At 38.3% G+C, this 20666-nt stretch overlaps 4 protein-coding genes, 1 non-coding gene and 1 pseudogene across 9 annotated transcripts; 3 read left to right on the forward strand and 3 right to left on the reverse strand.

The window, feature by feature from the left end:
• Positions 1-479: 479 nt before the first annotated feature.
• On the reverse strand, positions 480-2738 carry LOC126632150 (enhancer of rudimentary homolog). Its single transcript, XM_050302390.1, has 4 exons — positions 2575-2738; positions 1933-2026; positions 1021-1141; positions 480-839 (listed from the first exon to the last, which is right to left on the reverse strand). The coding sequence occupies exons 1-4, from the start codon at positions 2575-2577 to the stop codon at positions 749-751; spliced, it is 309 nt and encodes a 102-aa protein (XP_050158347.1). The 5' UTR covers positions 2578-2738; the 3' UTR covers positions 480-748.
• Positions 2739-3887: 1149 nt separating this feature from the next.
• Positions 3888-7984, reverse strand: LOC126633335 (probable folate-biopterin transporter 6). Of its 5 annotated transcripts, none has more exons than XM_050303918.1 (4): positions 6081-7984; positions 5099-5200; positions 4909-4968; positions 3888-4603 (listed from the first exon to the last, which is right to left on the reverse strand). In XM_050303918.1, the coding sequence occupies exons 1-4, from the start codon at positions 6735-6737 to the stop codon at positions 4004-4006; spliced, it is 1419 nt and encodes a 472-aa protein (XP_050159875.1). In that variant the 5' UTR covers positions 6738-7984; the 3' UTR covers positions 3888-4003. The 5 variants fall into 5 exon arrangements, with proteins under 5 accessions (XP_050159875.1, XP_050159877.1, XP_050159873.1 ...); XM_050303920.1 differs by having other exon boundaries at positions 4848-4968; XM_050303916.1 differs by having other exon boundaries at positions 4798-4968.
• Positions 7985-8127: 143 nt separating this feature from the next.
• Positions 8128-10990, reverse strand: LOC126633337 (phospholipid hydroperoxide glutathione peroxidase, chloroplastic-like). Its single transcript, XM_050303922.1, has 6 exons — positions 10637-10990; positions 10175-10251; positions 9984-10045; positions 9540-9658; positions 9275-9442; positions 8128-8600 (listed from the first exon to the last, which is right to left on the reverse strand). Exons 1-6 carry the CDS (start codon positions 10904-10906, stop codon positions 8571-8573), a joined length of 726 nt encoding a protein of 241 aa, XP_050159879.1. The 5' UTR covers positions 10907-10990; the 3' UTR covers positions 8128-8570.
• Positions 10991-12903: 1913 nt separating this feature from the next.
• Positions 12904-18076, forward strand: LOC126632182 (eukaryotic translation initiation factor-like). Its single transcript, XM_050302453.1, has 9 exons — positions 12904-13277; positions 14237-14308; positions 14460-14561; positions 14768-14926; positions 15391-15488; positions 15668-15755; positions 15850-16200; positions 16297-16536; positions 16659-18076. The coding sequence occupies exons 1-9, from the start codon at positions 13131-13133 to the stop codon at positions 17691-17693; spliced, it is 2292 nt and encodes a 763-aa protein (XP_050158410.1). The 5' UTR covers positions 12904-13130; the 3' UTR covers positions 17694-18076.
• On the forward strand, positions 13726-13832 carry LOC126633651 (small nucleolar RNA snoR103). Its single transcript, XR_007627129.1, has one exon. It is a non-coding gene; the product is annotated as a small nucleolar RNA snoR103 (small nucleolar RNA).
• Positions 18077-18153: 77 nt separating the features above from the next.
• LOC126632184 (pentatricopeptide repeat-containing protein At3g29230-like) lies at positions 18154-19607 on the forward strand (annotated as a pseudogene).
• Positions 19608-20666: the final 1059 nt, after the last annotated feature.

Here is a 20666-nt window from a genome sequence, read left to right on the forward strand (position 1 = left end):
CACATGCGATAGTAGTCCCTTTTTAATGGTTAAAAAAAATAAGAATTCTCACCTTTTGTTAGAAGAGGTAAGTTTCATCTGTTGATTAAAAATATATATATAAAGCTCGTTCAAAGCGTTTTTAAAACGGTAAAAATGATTTTAAAATCAATCCTTAATAAAAGTCCGAGTAGATACTGATAAAAACACTTTAAATACTTCATGCAAAATACACTTTAATACCCCCAAATCAATTTCTCCAAAAACGCTTTTAATCATTTGAAAAGCGCTTCCAGACTAGCCGATAATTGCTAAAATCCTTTACATTTTGTTTTTTGAGAAGGAAAACCACTATTTTTGAAAGCAATAGGTAATTTAGTTGTTTTGATTGAATCTCTAGCCACACTAATTAGACTTACTTCTGGGTATCTCCGTTTGAAGGTTAAACAGTACAAGATTCTGATATCATCACAGCCAGAGGCTTACGAAACAAAGAACAATTGCTCCGAAACGACAACAAACGTTGATTTTCATTTGAAACTTGGGCAAAGCCACCGTCTAATTTTGAAGTTATGTGCACAGATAGAAAGCTTACAACACCAGAATAACACACAGACCGGATGAAAACCAGGATAGTCGAAAGCCGGGTAGTTATACACTTCATATCTAAATCCCTTTAAAATCTGATTCAAGTCTAAAAATACTCCTCTTTTTTTCCTTCTTATTTTTTGCGGATTTGCTACAGACCTAATCTGCAGCATCACTTTAGTCAATGTGCAAGTTTCTGAAGATGTCGAAGCGTCCGTTGTTTAATCCACTGTCTGTCGTATGGGAGATATCCCTGAATTGAGTGGTCATAACTGCAAACCAAAACCAGACAGAAGGTATCAGTTTCACACATAATTTGGTAAGAACTGAAGTTGATCGGAACCTTTCTAACTCAAATCTGAAGATCATTGACATATTCTACAAAATACATAATTTGGTGCCTATTTTGTGTGAGTTTTGTTGTGAGAGAGAGAGGGAGAGAGAGAGGCATACACTAAAGCACTCATGTCAGCAAGACCATCAATGAAATTGTAGAGATCTCCGATGTCGTAAGAGATATCTCTAATTGCTGGATTTAACTCCCTCAGCTTCCTCTCATATAGTCCACATATACCTATACACACCACAGCTTAACTTCTAGTCAATGCAAACGAAAAAATAGCGGTTATAATCACATTATATCTTGGGAGCCCTCCCACCCTTTTTCACCATGAAGTATCCAGCAGTGAACCAGGAGGGTTAAAAAACTCTCAGGAACATATAGTCAAACACATATGTACAGAGAAAAGAAGAAGAGGGACAGGGAAGAAACATGTTTTCTCTCATATGAAGTGGAAGTTTAACATGTACACGAACTATCATGTTTCACCGAACAACACAAATAAACTAATCAAAACACATGTCATATAGCAGGCTCTCACAAATTATAAACTCCCAGCCTAACTAAAATAAGTATCTCGGACAACTGCACACTCAATCATGACAGAACGCACTCAAGCAAACTAATATTTCATTCATGTTACAACCCCCCCCCCCCCCGGGTGAGTTTTATAAGCTCCAAGGTCTTCACTAGGATTCTGGATAAAGTGCTGAGGCACTACCGATTACTAATCACATCCTTCAGTTTTCAAGAAAAACTTACCTAATAGGTGAAAGTAAACAATTTTCTGCCTCTGGAATCACCTATACCCTTTCTTCAGTTTCTTTCAAGAATCAGCAGTTCATAAGCATTTTTTTTTTCTTATACACAATGATTCCTTTTATGACATGATGAAGTAGTTCACAGTGTCAGAGACAAAATACACTTTGGGGTCGAAAGAATTGAAGAACGATAACAATGGTAATGTACCAACACAATTTTATAAATAAAACGTAATCACAACAACAACCATAAATAAAACATACCATCCATTGCTTGACTTATAGAATCATAGTCCATAAAGGTTCTACTTGCTTTGTTGTGAGAAGTTTGCATTAGAATGATCGTGTGCTTGTTCGCCTACATATGAAGAAGAAAGTACAATTTAGTCAGCAATTGAACACGATGGACGCATATTATGAAAGCATGAAATGTACTCTCCAATCGAAAAACATCGAAATCATCATAAAACAAAGCATTATTGATATAACACCTGTATCATACTGTAATGCTTGACAACAAAGTTCAACAGCAAATTCACATTCACTTAACACGGTTTCAAATTCTAAAAACGTAACCTTTCGAAAAACCCACAAATCAGAACCCTAGCAGTCTGTTTGGTTCCTCAGAAAACAGAGAAAATAAAGAAAACCTGACATATTAAGGAAACAGAAAAAAAGATTGCAAATTCTAAGCCTAATATGCTCTGGTACTCTAATTTTGTCAAACCCATCAGAAAATTCCCTTCAAAGCTTAATCAGTAAAAAACCTAGATTCTCAGATTCCGTACAAAATCCAATTTACAGAACAAAACCCTAATTTTGCATAAATTTATAAATGTAGAAATTGCAGAGGAAAATTTACAGAGAAAAGCATAAAAATGGTGGGAGAAAAAGAAGCTAGATTACCATGTGAGAGTTGACAGTGACGACCCAAAAGTTTGCAGCAAAATTAGGGTTCCGCAGAGAAGACGCGACAGCAGGAGGAACAGAGGGAGTGGGAGAGAGTTGAAGACGAAGACTTTGACTAGGGCCACTAGGTTAGGGAGGAAGAGAGGGACGCGTCGGGGTTGAGGGTAAAATAGACAATTACGATCTCGGTTGCGGTGGTCTTTTTTATGGAGAATTCATACCGTTGGATTTGTTTACTTTTTCTTTTGTTGTAACAGTCAAAAGGATGGGGGAAAAAGGAATTAGATCCTCTCCGGATCTCCTCACTGAGAATCCGGATGATCAATGAATAATAATCGTTCATTAAAGATCGTGCAATTACAATTAAATATTTTTTATATTTTCAAAAGTATATCATTTCGTTATGCATAGAAAATGTAAAAAAAATTATGACCGTAAGATCTTTGATGAACGGTTACTATTTATTGATCATCGGAATCCCCAGTGTGGAGATCCGAAAAGGATCTAATTCCGGGGAAAAATGGAAAAATAGAAAGATCTTGGGCAGCAATTAATAAAACAAAAAAAAGACCTTCTTTTTGGGGGTCAAAAAACGAAGGAAGACTTTGGGGCCTTTGGGATGGGAATTGGATCCTCTCCTGAGCACAAGTTTTATGATTCTGCTAACCAATCCACGTGAGTCGTTGGATTTTAATCCAACTGCTATAAATAGATTATTCCTTTAAAAGTTATAATAATGGTAGTTATTGGATAAAAAACTAACGGCTCACGTGGGTTGGTCAAAAGGATCTTGAGCTTGTGCTCGAGGATCCAATTCCTTTGGGATGGGGCAGGTCAACGCAAGTCAATGGGGGAAGGGAGGTGATTGCGGATATAAAGCTGTTTGAATACGATCAGGTGAATTCGTGTGCAGTATATGCTCTAATACTATTGTGAAAAGTGTCCTATAACTTATATTGTCGAGCACTTCTACTAATGTATCTCGTTAATGTCAATAAAAAGGTCGTACCCAGTGCACCAGGCTTCCGCTTTACTAATGTATCTCGTTAATGTCAATGAATAAATAAAATTGTTAGACGTAAAATATTTTAAAACTATATGATCTGTCCAAAATCCTTTGTATAGGACATTCGTCCATAGTCGAACGAACCATTTATATACGTTCGTCCACAGTCAAACGACCCATACCTTTGTCTAATAGTAATTTGCACCATGAATAGTCCATGGTATAAGATACACCGGGGATGGAGAAGGAATTCGAACTTCAGACATTTCTCAACATTTGCAAGATAAGTACCCCCAAACCAAACTTGTCATGTAAATTTTTGTATAATATATGAGGCAGCGATTGCAATAATCGTCACAAATCTTATATAAAACCAAGTTACGCTGGCACTACTTCCTCTCACCGTAAAAAATTGGCCACCTAAACTTCAATCTTCCCCTTCGATGGGACCAATTCCAAGCTCTGATCATCCACATCACTAAATTCAAAAGAATTCTTAGTCAAAAGATCAGAAGGAATCAACAGATCAAGCTGATCAGCCTTGGGAACCAAGAAAATCAAACCAAGAGTCAAAAATCTCAACACATTTCTAATCAGAAGGGCCAGCCACATGTTTGTAAAATTAGTCCTTGTGACATTCAAGGCATGAAGCACTGCTCCTCCACCCCATTTCGACGACAGCGAGCCAAGGCTGTCGATACACATCAACAGCGCGAAGAACGTGCCCTCGATGCCTAGAGGGCAGAGCCTCGTGCTCAGTACGATCATGGGCATCCATCGGATCTTGGTAACGATTCGAAACACGCATTCTTCCATGATCACAAAGAAGTAGTCGGGAATGCCTAGAGCTAGGTTCCACCTTAGGATGAAAGTTAGGTCGAGAAGTCCGGACATGGCGTAGAGAAGTTGAGCAAAGAAGACCAGGTTCCGAAAAGGGTAGTTTTTCAGAGTCTTGTGGTAGATCAGAACTCCTACTATCGAAGCCACTGCACCAACTGCATAAATCATCCCAACAAACTCCTGCTCATGGATAAAAATAGCTAATCAGTTAACAAATGATCCTAAAAAAAGAAGTAAACTGTAACTGGTGATGGAAATCGTTATTAGGACTCCAAAACAGTCGTCCTGAACTCTTCCGTGGAGAATGACCATCTCAGAGTGCTAATAACAACTCTCGTTCAGCGAGAAATATCAATTTTGTTGTAGGGATTGACCTGAGAGAATGCAGGGCCAGCTGAAGGGTCAGTGTACCAATAAAAATTACCTTCCTGAGTGTTAATACTGAGGGCCAAGGAGAGGTACATGTAAAGGGAAGGTTTCCACACCTGAGGTAGTTTGATTGTTTTGTATATTCCGCTCATTGCCACTCCCACTTCTTCCACTGCCTGCAAACATGAACACATTTGTACTTTAACATGATCAAATTCGAGCTTTTCTAACACGGAGGTTAACCCATTTTTGCACCGATCGACAAGACGCAAAATCGATTAAAAGTGGAAGATTTAGATTTCTAACCCTCTTCCTCTGAGAGTGAAGGTTGGTTGATCTTTGTTCATATATAACAAAGCCCAGAACAGTTAGAAAGATTGGTGGGATTGCCAAAAGACCCAATGCACCCTACAACACAAGACAACATGTCGATTTTTAAATTTTCAGAATTCATAATCTAAACCGCTTATTAACACAACACTCTTTGACAACCAAAAATCCGAAAAAAAATATCATTCTAACTCCATCGCCAAAAATTATGAACAATTTAATAACTGCATGTCCGTATGTATCTCACAGCATGTAAACATAACAGGTATTTTTAAAAATTAAAAAATATTTATTCTAGTCTCTCTTAAACACGTTACACAGCCGTCGGGATGCATATACAATAGGAATTAGAACCCCAAAAATTAGTTGTTCATTATTCTATTCCTAGTCATCCACAACTTTTGGATAAATATTGCATGAGTCGTTCTTGAAACTTGAAGATCTGTGGTGCACAAAAATATGACATGCACGCACACCGATATATGATAAGCAGTCAAATTTGCATAGTATCAATGATGTAAAAACGGCACAAGGAAAATACGTAAACAAAATTTTCTTTTATCCGCAAATCCCAATCTCACACGTAAATATGATTACTAACTTTTTATGTTATGATTGTTATAAAGAAAAGACTCGAGCGAGAAATGCTATGGAGATTCTCTAAATGTGAGATTCTTCATGAATTCACTATCATCTAACAGTTTAGCGTTAATTTTCATACTAATAGTATAAAATATTATGTCAAAAATATGAGGTGATAGAGCGTACATAAAGAATCTCACTTTTGTTTTGTGAAAGTCTCCTTAGGATTTCTCGTGTTCTTAATCATAGATTGACATGTAATAAATATAAACTCTTCTTCTCTTAATTTCAGTAAGCTACTTTAATATATGTGTCGGTTCATGATTTGCATATAAATTATGAAAAAAAAAATTTAATTAAAAAGCAATATCGGTACCTGAGGACCAAGATGATGAACAAAAAACCCACTAGTAGAGTACCCAACCAGAGCACCAGCAGAAGAGCAGAAACCACAAAGGCTCTGCAAATCCGAAGCCAACGACCGTATCTCAATACTATTCCGGGCTATACACGCGTCGATCGTGACATCCGCAATCGCCACACCTGCCGTGACACCGATCAACCAAGTCAATGCCACCACAGCAGCCAAGTTCCCACTGAATGCAACCGTGAGAGCTGAAACTGTCCCTATAACTCCGGCCAGAACAAAATAAGGCCGCCTTCTGTATCCCCGGACTGGAAAAACGTCGGTCAACAAGCCCCAAACCGGCTTCATGAGCCACGGAATATAGTACAGTCCAATGTAAAGCTGGACAACAGAGGGCTGGAGTTTCTGGACGTCTTTCCAGTAGTAGTCCGTGACCACTTTGAAATAAGAGCCTGAGAAGCCCTGGCTGAGTCCGTAAACAAGAACCACACCCAGGACAAAGGTAGGGTTTAGCTCTGAGGAGAGCATTTGGAGCCATTGGATTGGTTGTTGGAGGATTTGGACAAATGGGTTGGTGGGATTTGGATGGTGGTGGTCGTCTTGATCATCGACGTTTCGGTTTGAGGTGGTTGTTTTCTGGGTTTCTTGAGAGGAGTAATCATCCATTTTTAAGTAACAGGGGGAGCTTGGTACTGGGGAAGGAGAGAGGAGGTAAGACTCTGAGGGGCTCAAAGAAGAAAGTCTAATAGGATGACTGGGAGTCTACAAATTACGAGTGCGTCTTTTGTCTATGTTAAAATGGTTTTGTCTGCGCCAGGAAGATTCGAACTTCAGTGAAAAAAACCAAACATACAGACCTGATTCACATCTGTCGAGAAAGTTACTTGATGACCCTACATGAAGTAACAAAGACGCAAAAGTAGGGTTGGATGGAATAATATAATTAGGGAGTTGGTAACTTAGAAAACAAAGTCTGATTTTGCAGCTTTATGTTTGAATCATCAGGTGTTATATGAATAAAAACGTAAAAGTTTTAAAGACAACGTGTACAGGCAAAGTACTTCAAATTTATAAATGACTTCAAGCTTAATGTGTGACACGATAAATATATTTTTCGATCAAACTGTCATCAGTGCTGTCGATGGTATTGCAGCTACATTATTGGAGAATGAAGCTTATCTTTTTTTATAATACCCTTAATTTTGATTCCGTACTTGTTGTTCTTTTTTTTAATTATAATTTATTATCTGTTATTCAAATAATCGATGTTTATATTGCCTTGCAATCTTTTGGCCTTCCTTATATATTTTTAAGGACATTTGGAATCGCAAGATAATTGAGTGTGGTATTAGGAAGGGAAAGTTCTACTACTTGGAGCTGACATCGAACAGTAGCCGAATGTTGAGTCAAACTCTTGTCGTGGAAGGATCTCAAAGGGAGAAGAATAAAGCTTCAAAGGTTTGGTTATGGCATTGTCGACTTGGAAATGCTCCTTTCGGCTATTTATGGAGGTTGTTTCCCAACCTATTTGTTAAGCATGATAATTCTAGCTTTAAATATGGTGTTTGTGAACTGGCTAAAAGTGTATTTTGTTTTCGTCAAATTAAAAGTTCAGTTTTATTTATGATAATTCATTATGATGTATAGGGACCATATAAAACTGCTACATTTGGTTTTGTTCATTGTTTCGTTACTTTTATTGATGATTGAACATATATGACCTGAGTTTGTTTAATAAAGTCCAAAAGTGAAGTTACTTTACAGCAATTCCACAAAATGGTACAAATAAAGTAAGTCACAAAAACAGATTCTCAAGAATGATAATGGTGGTGAATATGTGAACTTTAAACTTCATACCTTTCTTGATCATGATGGTATTGTTCATTAAATTACATGTCCATATACTCCACAACAAAATAAGGTTGCGGAACAAAAGAACCAACAGCTTCTGGAGGTTGTTCGTGCTTCTTTGCTCGAGGCGCGTCTCCCGTTATCCTACTGGGGAGAAGCTCTCACTTGAACTATGTGTAATCTTGAGATTCTTAGTTTAGTACAATTTTATATAAATTAGCTTTTTCCTTATTGATAGGATTTGTAATATCTCATAAATTCCTCCTTGAGAGATGAATAGAGACACACAACTATTCCAAACAACATTCTCTTCTAGGAGTTCGTCGAGTACAAAAGGAAAAAAAAAATTACTTGGCTCGTTCCCTTGGAAGTCGCCATTCCTATTGATATGCTAATCAGAGTTTGACACGTACCTATGCAGAAATTTTACTCTGTGTTTCTAATGAGTTATTTCCATACTAATGAGTTATTTCCATACATATGCTGCATGAAGGAGGCATGACTCATTCCAATAAGGCGCCAAGCAGTGTTCAAAGAGAAAGCTACTGAAGAGACGATATTACCTACAAAGCAGTATACAGGGATTTCCATATACACTCCATCTTCTCCTTACTGGTTGCCGCCGTGCATGTTGTGCAGCTCTTTCGCTCAAGCTGCGACCAGTTTCTGGATATCCTTCTGAAAAAATTTCGACAAAGAATCAGACCGGCAAAACAGAGAAGCTGAGAGCAGTTAATTGTAAAGAGAAAAGGCTTATATATATTTTCTTTGTTCATATTCGATGCTCAAGTTACCATGCTGTTTACTTCAGGTGCACACTAAGCAGAAAATGCACATGTCATTTCGGCAACCAATATTAAGTTTCATATTTTCAAGCTTCGGTTGTTGAATTGATGTTGATGCTACTGAACTATCGCATTTTCTTTCTCCGGTACCAGTGAAATTTAGTTCAGCAAACAGACTCAACAAAGCAACTACAAGATATAGTCTCAGGAGATTTACAGGACCATTCCAATTAGCATCAGTGGTTAAACAAAAATATTGGCCTTGATCATTCGGTAAGTTTCATACTTGATCAAAACAAAAAGTGGGCTGTTACGAGGACAGGAGACCTGAAAACTATTTCACTTTATCAACATAATAGCGTAAATTCGAGTCTTGCTTGACCACCAAATCATCAAGTTCCCTGATTCTAATTGAAAGGTTGAACAAGGATAAATGTAGTTCCAACATGCGGTCAACGTCTAGAAACATAATTCTAGAAACCTAGGTTCCACCAAATCATCAAGTTCCCTAACATTTTCTTAGGAATCAATGAATTTACAAACCAAAATAAACAAGGAAATTCATACCTCAATTTGAAAAGGGGATGTTGTTGGTGGGTATCTCTCAACAACTTTTCCATTCTTGTCCACCAAAAACTTCTCAAAATTCCACTTTATAATGTCACCTAGAAAACCTCCTGCACTTGATTTCAGAAACTGGTAAACTGGAGCTGTGCTGGGACCGTTGACATCAACCTGTAATGCATTCTTAGTACTTCAAACATCCATATCCGTGAAAAAAAAATTCCAATAAGAAAGTAATGGATGGAAGACATGCAGTTAAATTCCGCACCTTGTCAAAAATCGGGAATTCGGCTTTAAACCTTGTACAAGCAAACTGCTTGATTTCCCCATTTGATCCGGGTTCTTGGCCCCCAAACTGATTGCAAGGGAAAGCTAGAATCTCAAATCCTGCAAACCAGCAACTATTACCACCTTAGCAACTAAGAAAATAAATTCTCAATTAAAAGACTTTTGCTACAATGTTTCGTGGTCAAAGATGAATGAACAAACACAGCGCATTTGAAAGCTAATCCTCCCCGCACACACCCACCTTGATCACCAAAAAGAAGGTGACTTGTGTGACAAGAAAAAGCACTCACCCTTAAGGATCTAATTCCAGAACTAATCCAAAGGATCTCAAAAAATGCATAATATCGAATCTAATGCAAATTTTTGCGGAGAACAAACTGTTAAGGAAACTGAAAAACAGGGATTTCGCACAGTTGCAGAATACCTTGAGGTTTGTACTTCTCATACAAGTGTGACAGTTCTGAGTAATTTGAAGAAGTCAAGCCACTGAAATTCAAATAAACAAGTTTTGGTCAATTCACAAGCATCTCAAACTTTCAGTCTTCCACACAGAACTTCCGGAAAATTCGATTTACATATAAATAAATAGTTCAAACTCAATAAAGAAAATAATACCATCTTGAAGCAACATTGACAACCAAAAGAACCTTCCCCTTGAACTTGCTAAGAGGAACATCCTTACCATCAATATCCTGCATCAACAAAATTTCAGACATTAGTAAAGGTTGCTCCTTTGTACCGAAAGGTATCGGGTTTGAGTCGTGAAAACAGCCTCTTTGCAACACAGGGTAAAGCTGCGTACAACACACGTTCCGACCCTCGCAAAGAAGAGCGTTTTTGGCTTGGGGTCGCCCCCAGACATTAGTGAAAAAGAAAAAACCAACCACCTAGTTCAAATTTTCTAACTTCAGATTTGATTCTCTTGAACTTACAACATTACATGTATAAAAATCAACAAAAATCCCAGAAAGAAAACTAAAAAACAACATAATTTCATCAAATAATTAGGGTAAACGAAAAAGGATGCAATCTTTCAAGGAAAATATTATTATTTTACATATACGCGTGAACACATACCTTGACAGTGAAATCATAGAGAGACCTTTCTGTAGCTGCTCTAGCATAAACACGCAAAGACCGAGATTTGATCAAAACCCCATTAAAATTCTCCGATTGCAAAGACAACCCATTTCGGAAAAGTGCTGATTTAGAAGACCCAAGTGAGGATTTGATCCAGCACGCCATGGAAGGGCATGAAGCTGAAGAATTCGAGCTTATTTTTGCTTTTGCTTGAGAAAAACTCTGTAAAGGTGTTGAAAATGTTGCAGAGAAGGACATGGAAGCCATTGTTTTGCTGGTGAGGACTTTGGAACTCGGTGGAAATATGGGACTGGTAAGCCGTAGTGCTTGCTCTTCCCAATATATAGCTCGTCGTGTGAATGTGAGAATTTCTGGAATCCCTCCAAGTCTTCCTTCCGCGGAAGGTGTTTCCACACGTGGTTTTTATTTATATATTCATTTTTAATTAAGTGGTTGTGTTTCTTTTCGGATGATTTGTGTTTGGTTTTTTTCTAGTTATTTTTCATCTCTCTTTTCGGTGTTTAATTAGGCCTAGCGGCACTTCGTGATTCATATTACGGTAAAGAAAGTTTTTTAATGGTCAATAAATGTTTTAAGTTTCGAATTTTATTGCTGACGAGTTTGATATTAACAATACAGATTCATATTTAAAAGAAATTCTAAAAAAATTAAACGTTTTGTATTTTTTTTCTTAAAAGAGAGACAACTAATGACAAGTCACAGTTATCCAATTTGAATTTCACCCTGTCTATGACCACCGTTATATTAAACATTTCATATTAACCCTACTTAAGAATCTTAAATCCCTCACCTTGAACATACCATAGTTCTTATTGTTTTTCAAGTTTATATATATATATATGAAAAATGATTAGTTGATTATTTTATCACGCTACCCTTTCTAGGGCCAAGAAGACTCACATATGCATTTTTTAACCTCCCATAGCATCATCGTGTTATTCACCATTGCCAGAAATCAAATCAGAATTTGCCGCTAGTCTATAATTCACTCACAACCACTAAATCACCTCGTGGTAATTTTTTTTTCAAGTTGTTAAGTTGTACATACATGGCGGCTTGCTTATGAAATTTTCACATGCGAACATTATCACCTCAAACTCAAGTCAATTTAAGAAACGTTTTGATTGGATTACCTAAAATTCAAGTCAATTTAAGAAACGTTTTGATTGGCCAATTCCATACTACACTGTTGGCATGGGATTTGGATCCTCTTCGAGGCAATTGGTCGGGATCCTCCTGACTGGTATCTGTGGGCTGTTGAATTTTTATCTAACAGTTACAATTATTATAACTTTTATAGGGCCTCCTGTTTGTAGCCGTTGGATAAAAATCCAACGGCTCACATATACTGATAAGAAGGATCCCGACCAATTACCTCAGAGAGGATCCAAATCCTTTTGTTTCCTTTCTTTTTCTTCCTCTACTAATCCAAGAGGAAAGGAAAATATGGAAAGTCAATGCTACAAAAGTAAAATAATTTTTTTTATCAAAATAAAAAATCTGAATTAGTTTGGAAAATATTTAATTAATTTAAGCAAGTATCTTGAAGGAGACAAAATTCAAAAGAAAATTGTTATTTTGGAAAGCTTTTATTTTTACTATAGAAGGTCTAAACCAGGAAAATGAATAGTTTCAGCAAAAAATTAAAAAAAAATTATATTAATTGAAAAAACTTAAAAATAAATTTTAGTGCCACAATAAACAAAGTATAATTTGCACATACGCCATTAGACTCTTTAGTGCAATGACCTACCAAATATAATCTTTTATGACGAATCACTAAACTTATAACGTGTAACACCTGTCACATAACATCAGACATTCTGTTAATTGATAAAATCAAGAACACGTGGCTTAGAAGCCACATTGATATCATATAAACACAACAATTCAACAATCAATAATTTAAGACTTTGCTACGTGTCGCAAAGTCCCAATTGAAGTCAATACACTGAAGAAAAAAAAAATTGGTGGTATTAAAATTGAATTACATTTACCTAAGTTATTTTTTTGTTGGAATATTTGACCTTAGTCCACAATCCCTTATTCATTTTTTACACATTTTTCTTAATTTTTTATCGTCGGATTAAATAAATTAAAAAATATATATATATAAAGTAAAAATAAATGTGTAAAAAAATGACTCTGCAAATACAACTTTTGGTAAATTCGTTAAAAATGTGTAAATACGTTGCGGGAAAATTTAAGCGTTAAAATATTTTGTAAAATAAATAGGGTTTGCGTTTCTGTCTCTCTTCCCTAATTCGGAGCTCGCTGCTGCGAGAGAAGAGATTGCGCGCCGACTCTCTCTGCACATACAGATATATAGAGAGAGAAACCCTATCCACCGTTCCAAACACCCCCCTTCCCTCCCCTCCCTTCCCTCCCTCTCTCTCACTTCTACCCAGTCGCGCGGCTGCAATCTCTTCCGCTTGTCTAGTCGGAAAAGAAAAATCGACGGCGGCGAGTTATGATGGCGGATCCAACGGTGATAAGCTTAAGACCTGGCGGCGCCGGCGGCCTTCGTGCCCCCAGATTCCTCGCGGCTCGCTTCGATTCTAACTCTTCTGATGCTCAGGCTCTCCCCTCCCATGCCGGCCTCGCTTCCGCCTTCAAGGTCCCTCCTTACCCTAGCTCCCCACTCACATAAAAATAATATTATTGTATATATGTATTTGTATGTATACGTATATATGAATGTATAAGCATATTAGTGTACGAAATTGTATTTTCGAATGTGTTTGCTCGGTCTGTAGATCTGGTGTTCTGGAGGTTTAATAAATTCGAAGGCTTTCTTTTTCACTTGTTTGTGGTGGATTTTCGATCTCGAGTTTTGAATTGTTTGCGTTTTTGTTTTGAATTCCATTATTGGTTGGAGAAAATTGAAGTGAACTGATTGTAAAAATTGGATCTTCAGTCATTGTTCCGTTAGATCCTCAAACAGTAGGCTTTTTTGTAATCCTAGACCAAAATTTTAATTTCAGATGCTTAGAAAAGGAGTTCGTTGTCGAAAGAGGGTGAAATTGATATTTTTAGATTTAAACGTCCTAATTCTTGGCAGGGCTCTCAAGAATGTGTACCAGCTGTAAATATGGACGAAGAGTTCTATGTCGGGTTTTTAGGTGGGCTTGCAATGAGTCTGCAATGCCCATAAAGGACCGGCATTACATGTTAAGTGTCGTAAGTATAATGTTGGCTTATGTTTGTTGGGAAAATTTTTAGTGTGCCGGGAACACAGCCCGTTACACCAAGTGTAATAACATATTTGGTTGGAATTTTTTTTTTTCAAGTTTCCAACCATTTGCATTATTACACTTGGTGTACACGGCACACTGAAAAATCTCTCATGATTGTTGATTGTGATGTGCAATGCATACATGTGGGATAATTGAATGTGTTTTCACTTTAGAATACAGATGTTCGTTATGCTTGGTCACACATGCCATCCTCACTCTTCATTGATATCATATTTCCTATGTGTGTGCGCGTTTTTATTTCTGTTTTGAGGTGTATGGTTCATTTAACGAGGATTACCATTCATATGTTTCAACACTTATAACTGTGTTCTTGTTACAGACTGGTGACTTACGGTTTGAAGGTCGTGAGCGAGTTCGATATACTAGGGATCAGCTATTGCAGCTTAGGGAGGTACTGTTGTGATCACTTTTCTTTATAGCTACTATTGTTCTTTAACTATGTTATGGAGCACTAAAAAGATGGATAGAATATTTCTTAGTATCTATCCTGGAAGGTGGGGATGATAGTGTTTTTCTTATATGACGATCTTACTTTGGTATAGGCGCCCACTACTATCCCTGAAGAAATTTTGAAGGTTAAACGAGAAATAGATGCTGAGTTTGCTATAGAGGATCCTACTTGGGGTCGTGCAGATACCACCAATGTGAGTATGCTTAATATTCACTTCTACCATGTAGCTGTGTTATTTACCTGGACCGAAAACTCATCAATATCAATTTTCACGGTTTCATGCGATTGGGTGCTTTCAAATAAATTTTTCATCCTATAATTTTGTAGTCTGCTATACTTATCTTTTCTCTATATGTTTTTGGGAATTCTATTTCTAACTTTTACTTCAATTTTCTTTAGCTGCAACCTCAACCCCAAGTTCGATATTCTGAGCCAGATAACCGTGATTGGCGTGGTCGATCTGCACCTGCTTCTGAAGAGGATAAAAAGCAATTCAATAACCAGCAGGACCAGCTAAATTCCCAGTTTGGAAGGGCGCAAATTTCTGGTAACCAAGGGGTAATAAGTTATTATCCGATTGTGTAAAGGATATAAATGGTGTACTGCTGATCAACTTTGTTTACTCTTAAGATTCTATATTTCCCATGCTGTACTGCAGATCAACTTTGTTTACTCTTCCTGGTTCCTTGACCAATAAAATAATTAACAGCAAAGTAGTACATGAGGCATGTTATTTGTAGCTTGAAGTCTTGGATGAATTTATATCAAAATTTTGATGTCATTGCAGAATATTGTGTGTTTCAGTTGTTTGATGGTTGTTAATCTTGATTTCTCTTCGTACTCAGTGAGGGATCATTGGCTGGTATATATAATTAACTATCAAAGGTTACTACCGGAAGCTAGTAATAGCGGGCACTAGGCACCAAAATGTTGACGTGTATTTGTATTGCTTACATATCTTTGAATTATTTTTCAGTTTCATTAGTTATGTTTCCTTATTCTAGCTTTTTGAAAAAAACCAGGCGGGGCCTGCTCCTACCCTCATTAAGGCAGAAGTTCCATGGTCAGCTCGAAGAGGAACACTCTCTGAGAAGGATCGTGTCTTGAAGACAGTGAAAGGGTAATTAATTCTCTGATTTCTATCAGCTGGAGGATTTGCTTGCATTATCTGTTCAACATTTTAAAAGGATGCAATTTAATAGAAGCTAGAATGGTTTTGTTTTGTTTTGTTTTTTTTTTTTGGTGCAACTGCTTGTTCTATCTGATTCTCTTATTAAAAGTGTTCTAATTTTTGTGCAGTATACTGAACAAATTGACCCCGGAGAAGTTTGACATTCTCAAGGGCCAACTGATTGATTCTGGAATTACCACTCCTGATATTTTAAAGGTTTGTATTAACTAAAAGTCTTCAAATACTTATTACTCCATACTTAGCTATTACTTTCCTGCTAATGGACTTGAGGATTCACTTTGAATTGCAGGATGTTATCTTTCTTATATTTGATAAGGCTGTGCTGGAGCCAACATTTTGTCCTATGTATGCGCTTTTGTGCTCAGATCTTAATGCAAAGCTTCCTCCTTTCCCGTCTGAGGAGGATGGTGGGAAAGAAATCACATTTAAACGTGTTCTGCTGAATAATTGCCAAGAGGCTTTTGAAGGTGCTGACAACTTGAGGGCAGAAATTAGGCAGATGACTGCTCCTGAGCAAGAAATGGAACGTAGAGATAAAGAACGGATGGTTAAGTTGCGAACTTTAGGAAACATACGCCTTATTGGAGAACTATTAAAGCAAAAAATGGTGCCTGAGAAGATTGTTCACCATATTGTTCAGGTTCTTGCTAGTGTTCATTCACTTTGTTTTTTTTTTTGGGGGTTGTTGTATAGGAATTTGACTGTTGGACTAACTCTGCACTTTTGTCTAACACAGGAGCTTCTGGGTGATGGCAAAACATGCCCTGCTGAGGAGAATGTGGAGGCAATATGCCAATTTTTCAACACCATAGGTAAGCAGCTGGATGAGAGCCAAAAGGCTCAGCGAATCAATGATGGCTATTTTAATAGGTTGAAGGAGCTGACCACGAACACCCAACTAGCACCACGGTTGAGGTTCCTGGTCCGTGATGTTCTTGATTTGCGGTCTAACAACTGGGTCCCTAGGCGTGAAGAGGTGATTTTACATACCGTTGTCATTTCATCTTTTTTCTGTAAAGAGGTAACCATAGAATGCATTGTGGTACATTGTAGTGGGATTTGTGTATCTGACTTTTGTTTTTTTCTCTTTTTTGGAAGGTGAAAGCAAAGACCATTAGTGAAATCCATTCAGATGCAGAAAAGAATATGGGGTTGCGTGCAGGATCGACAGCAATGATGAGAAATGCTCGCAATGCTGCTTCCCAGGGGGATTTGAGCCCAGGAGGTTTTCCTGTCACCAGGCCTATGCCTGGAATGCCCGGGACTAGGAAAATGCCAGGAATGCCTGGTCTTGAAAATGACGATTGGGAGGTCTATCGATCCCGTTCAATGACCAAGCGTGATGGTTTGGGGTCCCAGTCTGTCAGCCGTGTCCAGCCACCGTTGATTAGCAAAACACCTTCTCTTAGTTCAAAATATTTACCTCAAGGCAGTGGTGGCATGATAGCTGGGAAAACAAGTGCCTTATTGGGAGCTGGTGGTCCTCCTTCCCGAGCAGAACCTTTTACTCAAAATCCCAAACCTGTAGTTCCGGCTGCATCATCAATTCCAGCTGAGAAACCTCTGGCTCCTGCAACCGTATCAAATTCTTCTAAGCCTTTGACTCCTGCAGCTATATCAAATCTTGCTGTTCTACAAAGGAAAACTGTATCTCTGCTGGAGGAGTATTTCAGTGTTCGGATTCTCAATGAAGCACTTCAATGTGTGGAGGAGCTGAAAGCCCCAGCTCACCATCCAGAGGTTGTCAAGGAAGCTATTAACCTTGCTCTGGAAAAGATCCCACCATGTGTTGAACCTGTTATAAAGCTCCTAGAGTTCTTGGTCAATAAAAATATGCTGACATCTGTTGATATAGGAACCGGGTGCCTTCTTTACGGGTCATTGTTGGATGACATTGGCATTGATTTGCCAAAAGCGCCAACTAATTTTGGTGAGATTCTTGGGAAATTGGCTGTGGCGAAGGTGTTGGACTTCAAGGTTGTGATGCAAATTCTCAAGAAGGTGGAAGATGACATGTTCCGGACAGCCATCTTTGGGACTGCTAAGAAGAGCATTGCGTCCAGCCCTTCCGGGCAGGAATTTTTGCTTGCCCAGGAAACCGAGGTCCAGGCATGTGAGAGTTTGCTTACCTGATTTATGCTAAGTTTCAGTCGACGTGGGAAAGCTCTGTGGCGTTGGGCTTCCGAGGGGGTGGAGCAGTAGCTTACTTCTTCCCCTACATATTTTTGAAACTTTTATCAACCGTTAATTTTATTCAGTTGTATATCTCTTTTGGGGGGTTTTAGTTCAAGTTTTGTTCTTTAAGCTGAGAAACATGATGTCTTGAATTCCTCTCGAGCTCGGGTTAATTTTTTTCCCGGGAACAATCGAGACGGAATAGGATCTTGACAATCGTTTTGTTAAATTAGTTTTGCATTCTGTGTACCAATAACTCTTGATTTTGTACCTGGCCGGTATGTGTGGCCTTAAATTTTCTCTATGGATATTGTAGTCACTTTATCTTCTAGCTTCAATAAGCTTCCACCTTATTGTTTGACATCTTTGATAGCCCCCGTTTCGCCTCGAAAAGCCACCGTGAGTTCTGGATATTGAGATGGCTTCTGTGACCTGCAACTCCACTTCCCTCTCGCCATCATCCGGTGGTTCGGACCAGCGAAGGTGGAACCAAATTGTAAGGAATCAGGTGGTGAAGGGGAACGTGGAGCATGCAATTCAATCATACATTGGGATGCAGAAACTTGGTTTCTCTGCTGATAACTACGCATTTCCCCTTCTGCTCAAAGCAGCAGGTAATACTTCTTTTGCGTATCGGGTTATCGCTCCATGGCCGGACAGTTAAAACCGGTTTCTGCGACCATCTTTTCGTCCAAACTGCTTTGCTGAAAGACTCCTCGTTAATGCTCGTAAGGTTCGATAAAAGGTTCGATAAAATGCCCGAGAGAGATGTGGTAGCCTGGAACTCCATGCTAGATGTGTATGCTTCTAGCGGTCAGATGGATAACGCAATGGAAATTTTCGATACAATGCCGTCACAAGACCTTGCATCCTTCAATATAATGATCTCCGGGTTTGCAGGCGCACGAAGCGTGACCTCTGCCAGAAGTATTTTCGATTGAATTCCTGAGAAAGATGTTGTCTCATGGAACGATGATATTGGCGTGCATGAACGGTGGAGACACGGCTGAAGCGTGAATGCCAGAGAGAAATGTCGTAACTTGGAATTTGTTCTACAAAATGAAGGCTGGAGACATCAAACCCATGTATCTGACTGTGACCGGTGCCTTATCTGCCTGCGTTCACTTGGGATATCACTCGAAACAGGCGTAAAGATACACATACACTGAAATTCTTGAGCAGGCATCGAGTCCCCATGTAATAACCGCGCTGATAGACATGTATGCTAAGTGTGGAAGCATGCACAACTCCTTAGAGGTGTCCTACAAGTCGAAAAACAAGGACATCTACTGCTGGACTGCCCTGATTTCCGGGCTCGCGCTTCATGGTTTTGGGTACGCTGTTCTGAAGCTCTTCAACCAAATGAGAGAGAACTGCATAAAACCAGATGACATCACCTAGTGCTTGCAACCATGCAGGTTTGGTGAAGGAGGGATGTGAAATCTTTTAAGCGGAGCCGGGCTCTTTGACTCGACACTGCAACTCGTCGAGAGGATGCCGTTTTGAGCCCGGCAAGTCGGTCTTGGGTGCTCTGCTTAGTGCTTGTGTGATTCACTAGGACCTTGAGAGATGGGGAACACATGATGTTTTCTAACTTGTATGCATCTTGTGGTCAATGTGAAGAAGCAGGAAGAAGGAGAAATATGATGAACGGTTCAGGAATTGTCAAGACTGCTGGCTGCAGTGAAGTCGAAATCAATGGAAGGTTTCACAAGTTTTTGGCTGGGGAAGGTTGTTGTTGAACGAGGTTTACACAAACCCTAGCTGCAATAAGAATCTCAATATTAGTAGACGTAGGTTAGGCCGGGATAGTTTGTGCTCTTCATTGCGTCTGAATTCAATACCATTTATGTACGTTGATGTAGTTTAGAATATCGTCTAGTAAATCAAATCCTGACTCAGGCCTTTGACTTACATCAATGCTAATACATCTTCCCCTAAGCCATACCAAAAAGACCCAAGTTTGACCCGTGAGTCACAATTATAACCGTCAATACTTCAGATCAGTTAATGAGAAATTTCAAATCACGTGATGAGAGAAATAGATAAAAGATGATGATTCAGTCAATTATAAGACAAAAGCTCACTTTCATCACATAACATGAGGAGAGATTTCAAGTCACATCATTAAAAAGATAAACATAATAAACAATACAAATGATTACAAGACAAATTCTGGGCTCTGGTGGGATAGTTTGAGTAACTCAGCTGCCATGGATGACCCTTTTAGCCATTAACAATTTGGGGTGACTCAAACTACCAGCAATGTATTTAGCCCTAAAATTTGAGGACCACAAGTTCCCATATAGATTTGTGCCAGCAGTAATCAATGTGGAATAATTTTATCTGCACCCACCAGGTGGAACAAAGAGATCCTTACAACCTGCCCCAGAAGAACTTGAGGATTTTGAATATCTAATTATCCTACACAACATCCCCTTTTAAAAATTGTTTAATTAGATTCTGGTTCTCTGTATTAGGGATTTTTTTTTTAATTTTCTTCTAATCATTAAATAATTGCCCTCTCACGGACGCAAAGAAGGCGAAGAAAAGAAATGCAGAGGAAAAGAGATAAAATGTACGAGAGAGACTTACCTACAGCTTAAAATATCCATAATACTATATTATCGATCCAAAACAATACAGTGACGTTTTCAAAATAAGAGTGTATGCAAGTCTTTATTGCAGTATACACATTGGGTTGCTAGGACATTTGGTATCCTATCATATCTTTTGTCCAAAGTTGATCTTATCGTCTATAAACCTTAAAGCTTATATAACGAGTTAAAAAAATTTGAAACTTTAGAACCACTTGAAATTGAAATTCTCTCCGGATCACATTTGGAGCTCACGAACCGAGCAATTTGGACCGTTCAAGAGAAAGAGAAATAAGAATGTTGGAGAGAGAGATTGTGTAGTGAAATGGGTTAA

The sequence above is a fragment of the Malus sylvestris genome, chromosome 8 (genome assembly GCF_916048215.2).
Source record: "Malus sylvestris chromosome 8, drMalSylv7.2, whole genome shotgun sequence".
Lineage (NCBI taxonomy): Eukaryota > Viridiplantae > Streptophyta > Magnoliopsida > Rosales > Rosaceae > Malus > Malus sylvestris.

Excerpts from the sequence above, each read along its gene's own strand:
- LOC126632150 (XM_050302390.1), bottom strand. Across the intron at positions 1,142-1,932 it reads TATAAGTCAAGCAATGGATG|GTATATGTGGACTATATGAG; the intron begins GTATGTTTTATT and ends TGGTGTGTATAG. Across the intron at positions 840-1,020 it reads GCTGACATGAGTGCTTTAGT|TTATGACCACTCAATTCAGG; the intron begins GTATGCCTCTCT and ends TTTGGTTTGCAG.
- LOC126633337 (XM_050303922.1), bottom strand. The coding sequence starts at position 10,906 with ATGGCTTCCATGTCCTTCTCTGCAACATTTTCAACACCTTTACAGAGT. Across the intron at positions 10,252-10,636 it reads TCTATGATTTCACTGTCAAG|GATATTGATGGTAAGGATGT; the intron begins GTATGTGTTCAC and ends TTGTTGATGCAG. Across the intron at positions 9,443-9,539 it reads AATTCCCGATTTTTGACAAG|GTTGATGTCAACGGTCCCAG; the intron begins GTGCGGAATTTA and ends AATGCATTACAG.
- LOC126632182 (XM_050302453.1), top strand. The coding sequence starts at position 13,131 with ATGATGGCGGATCCAACGGTGATAAGCTTAAGACCTGGCGGCGCCGGC. Across the intron at positions 14,309-14,459 it reads AGCTATTGCAGCTTAGGGAG|GCGCCCACTACTATCCCTGA; the intron begins GTACTGTTGTGA and ends ACTTTGGTATAG. Across the intron at positions 15,756-15,849 it reads CCACTCCTGATATTTTAAAG|GATGTTATCTTTCTTATATT; the intron begins GTTTGTATTAAC and ends TTTGAATTGCAG.
- LOC126633335 (XM_050303916.1), bottom strand. The coding sequence starts at position 6,737 with ATGGATGATTACTCCTCTCAAGAAACCCAGAAAACAACCACCTCAAAC. Across the intron at positions 5,201-6,080 it reads TTCATCATCTTGGTCCTCAG|GGTGCATTGGGTCTTTTGGC; the intron begins GTACCGATATTG and ends CTTGTGTTGTAG. Across the intron at positions 4,604-4,797 it reads CTGGCCCTGCATTCTCTCAG|GAGTTTGTTGGGATGATTTA; the intron begins GTCAATCCCTAC and ends ATCCATGAGCAG.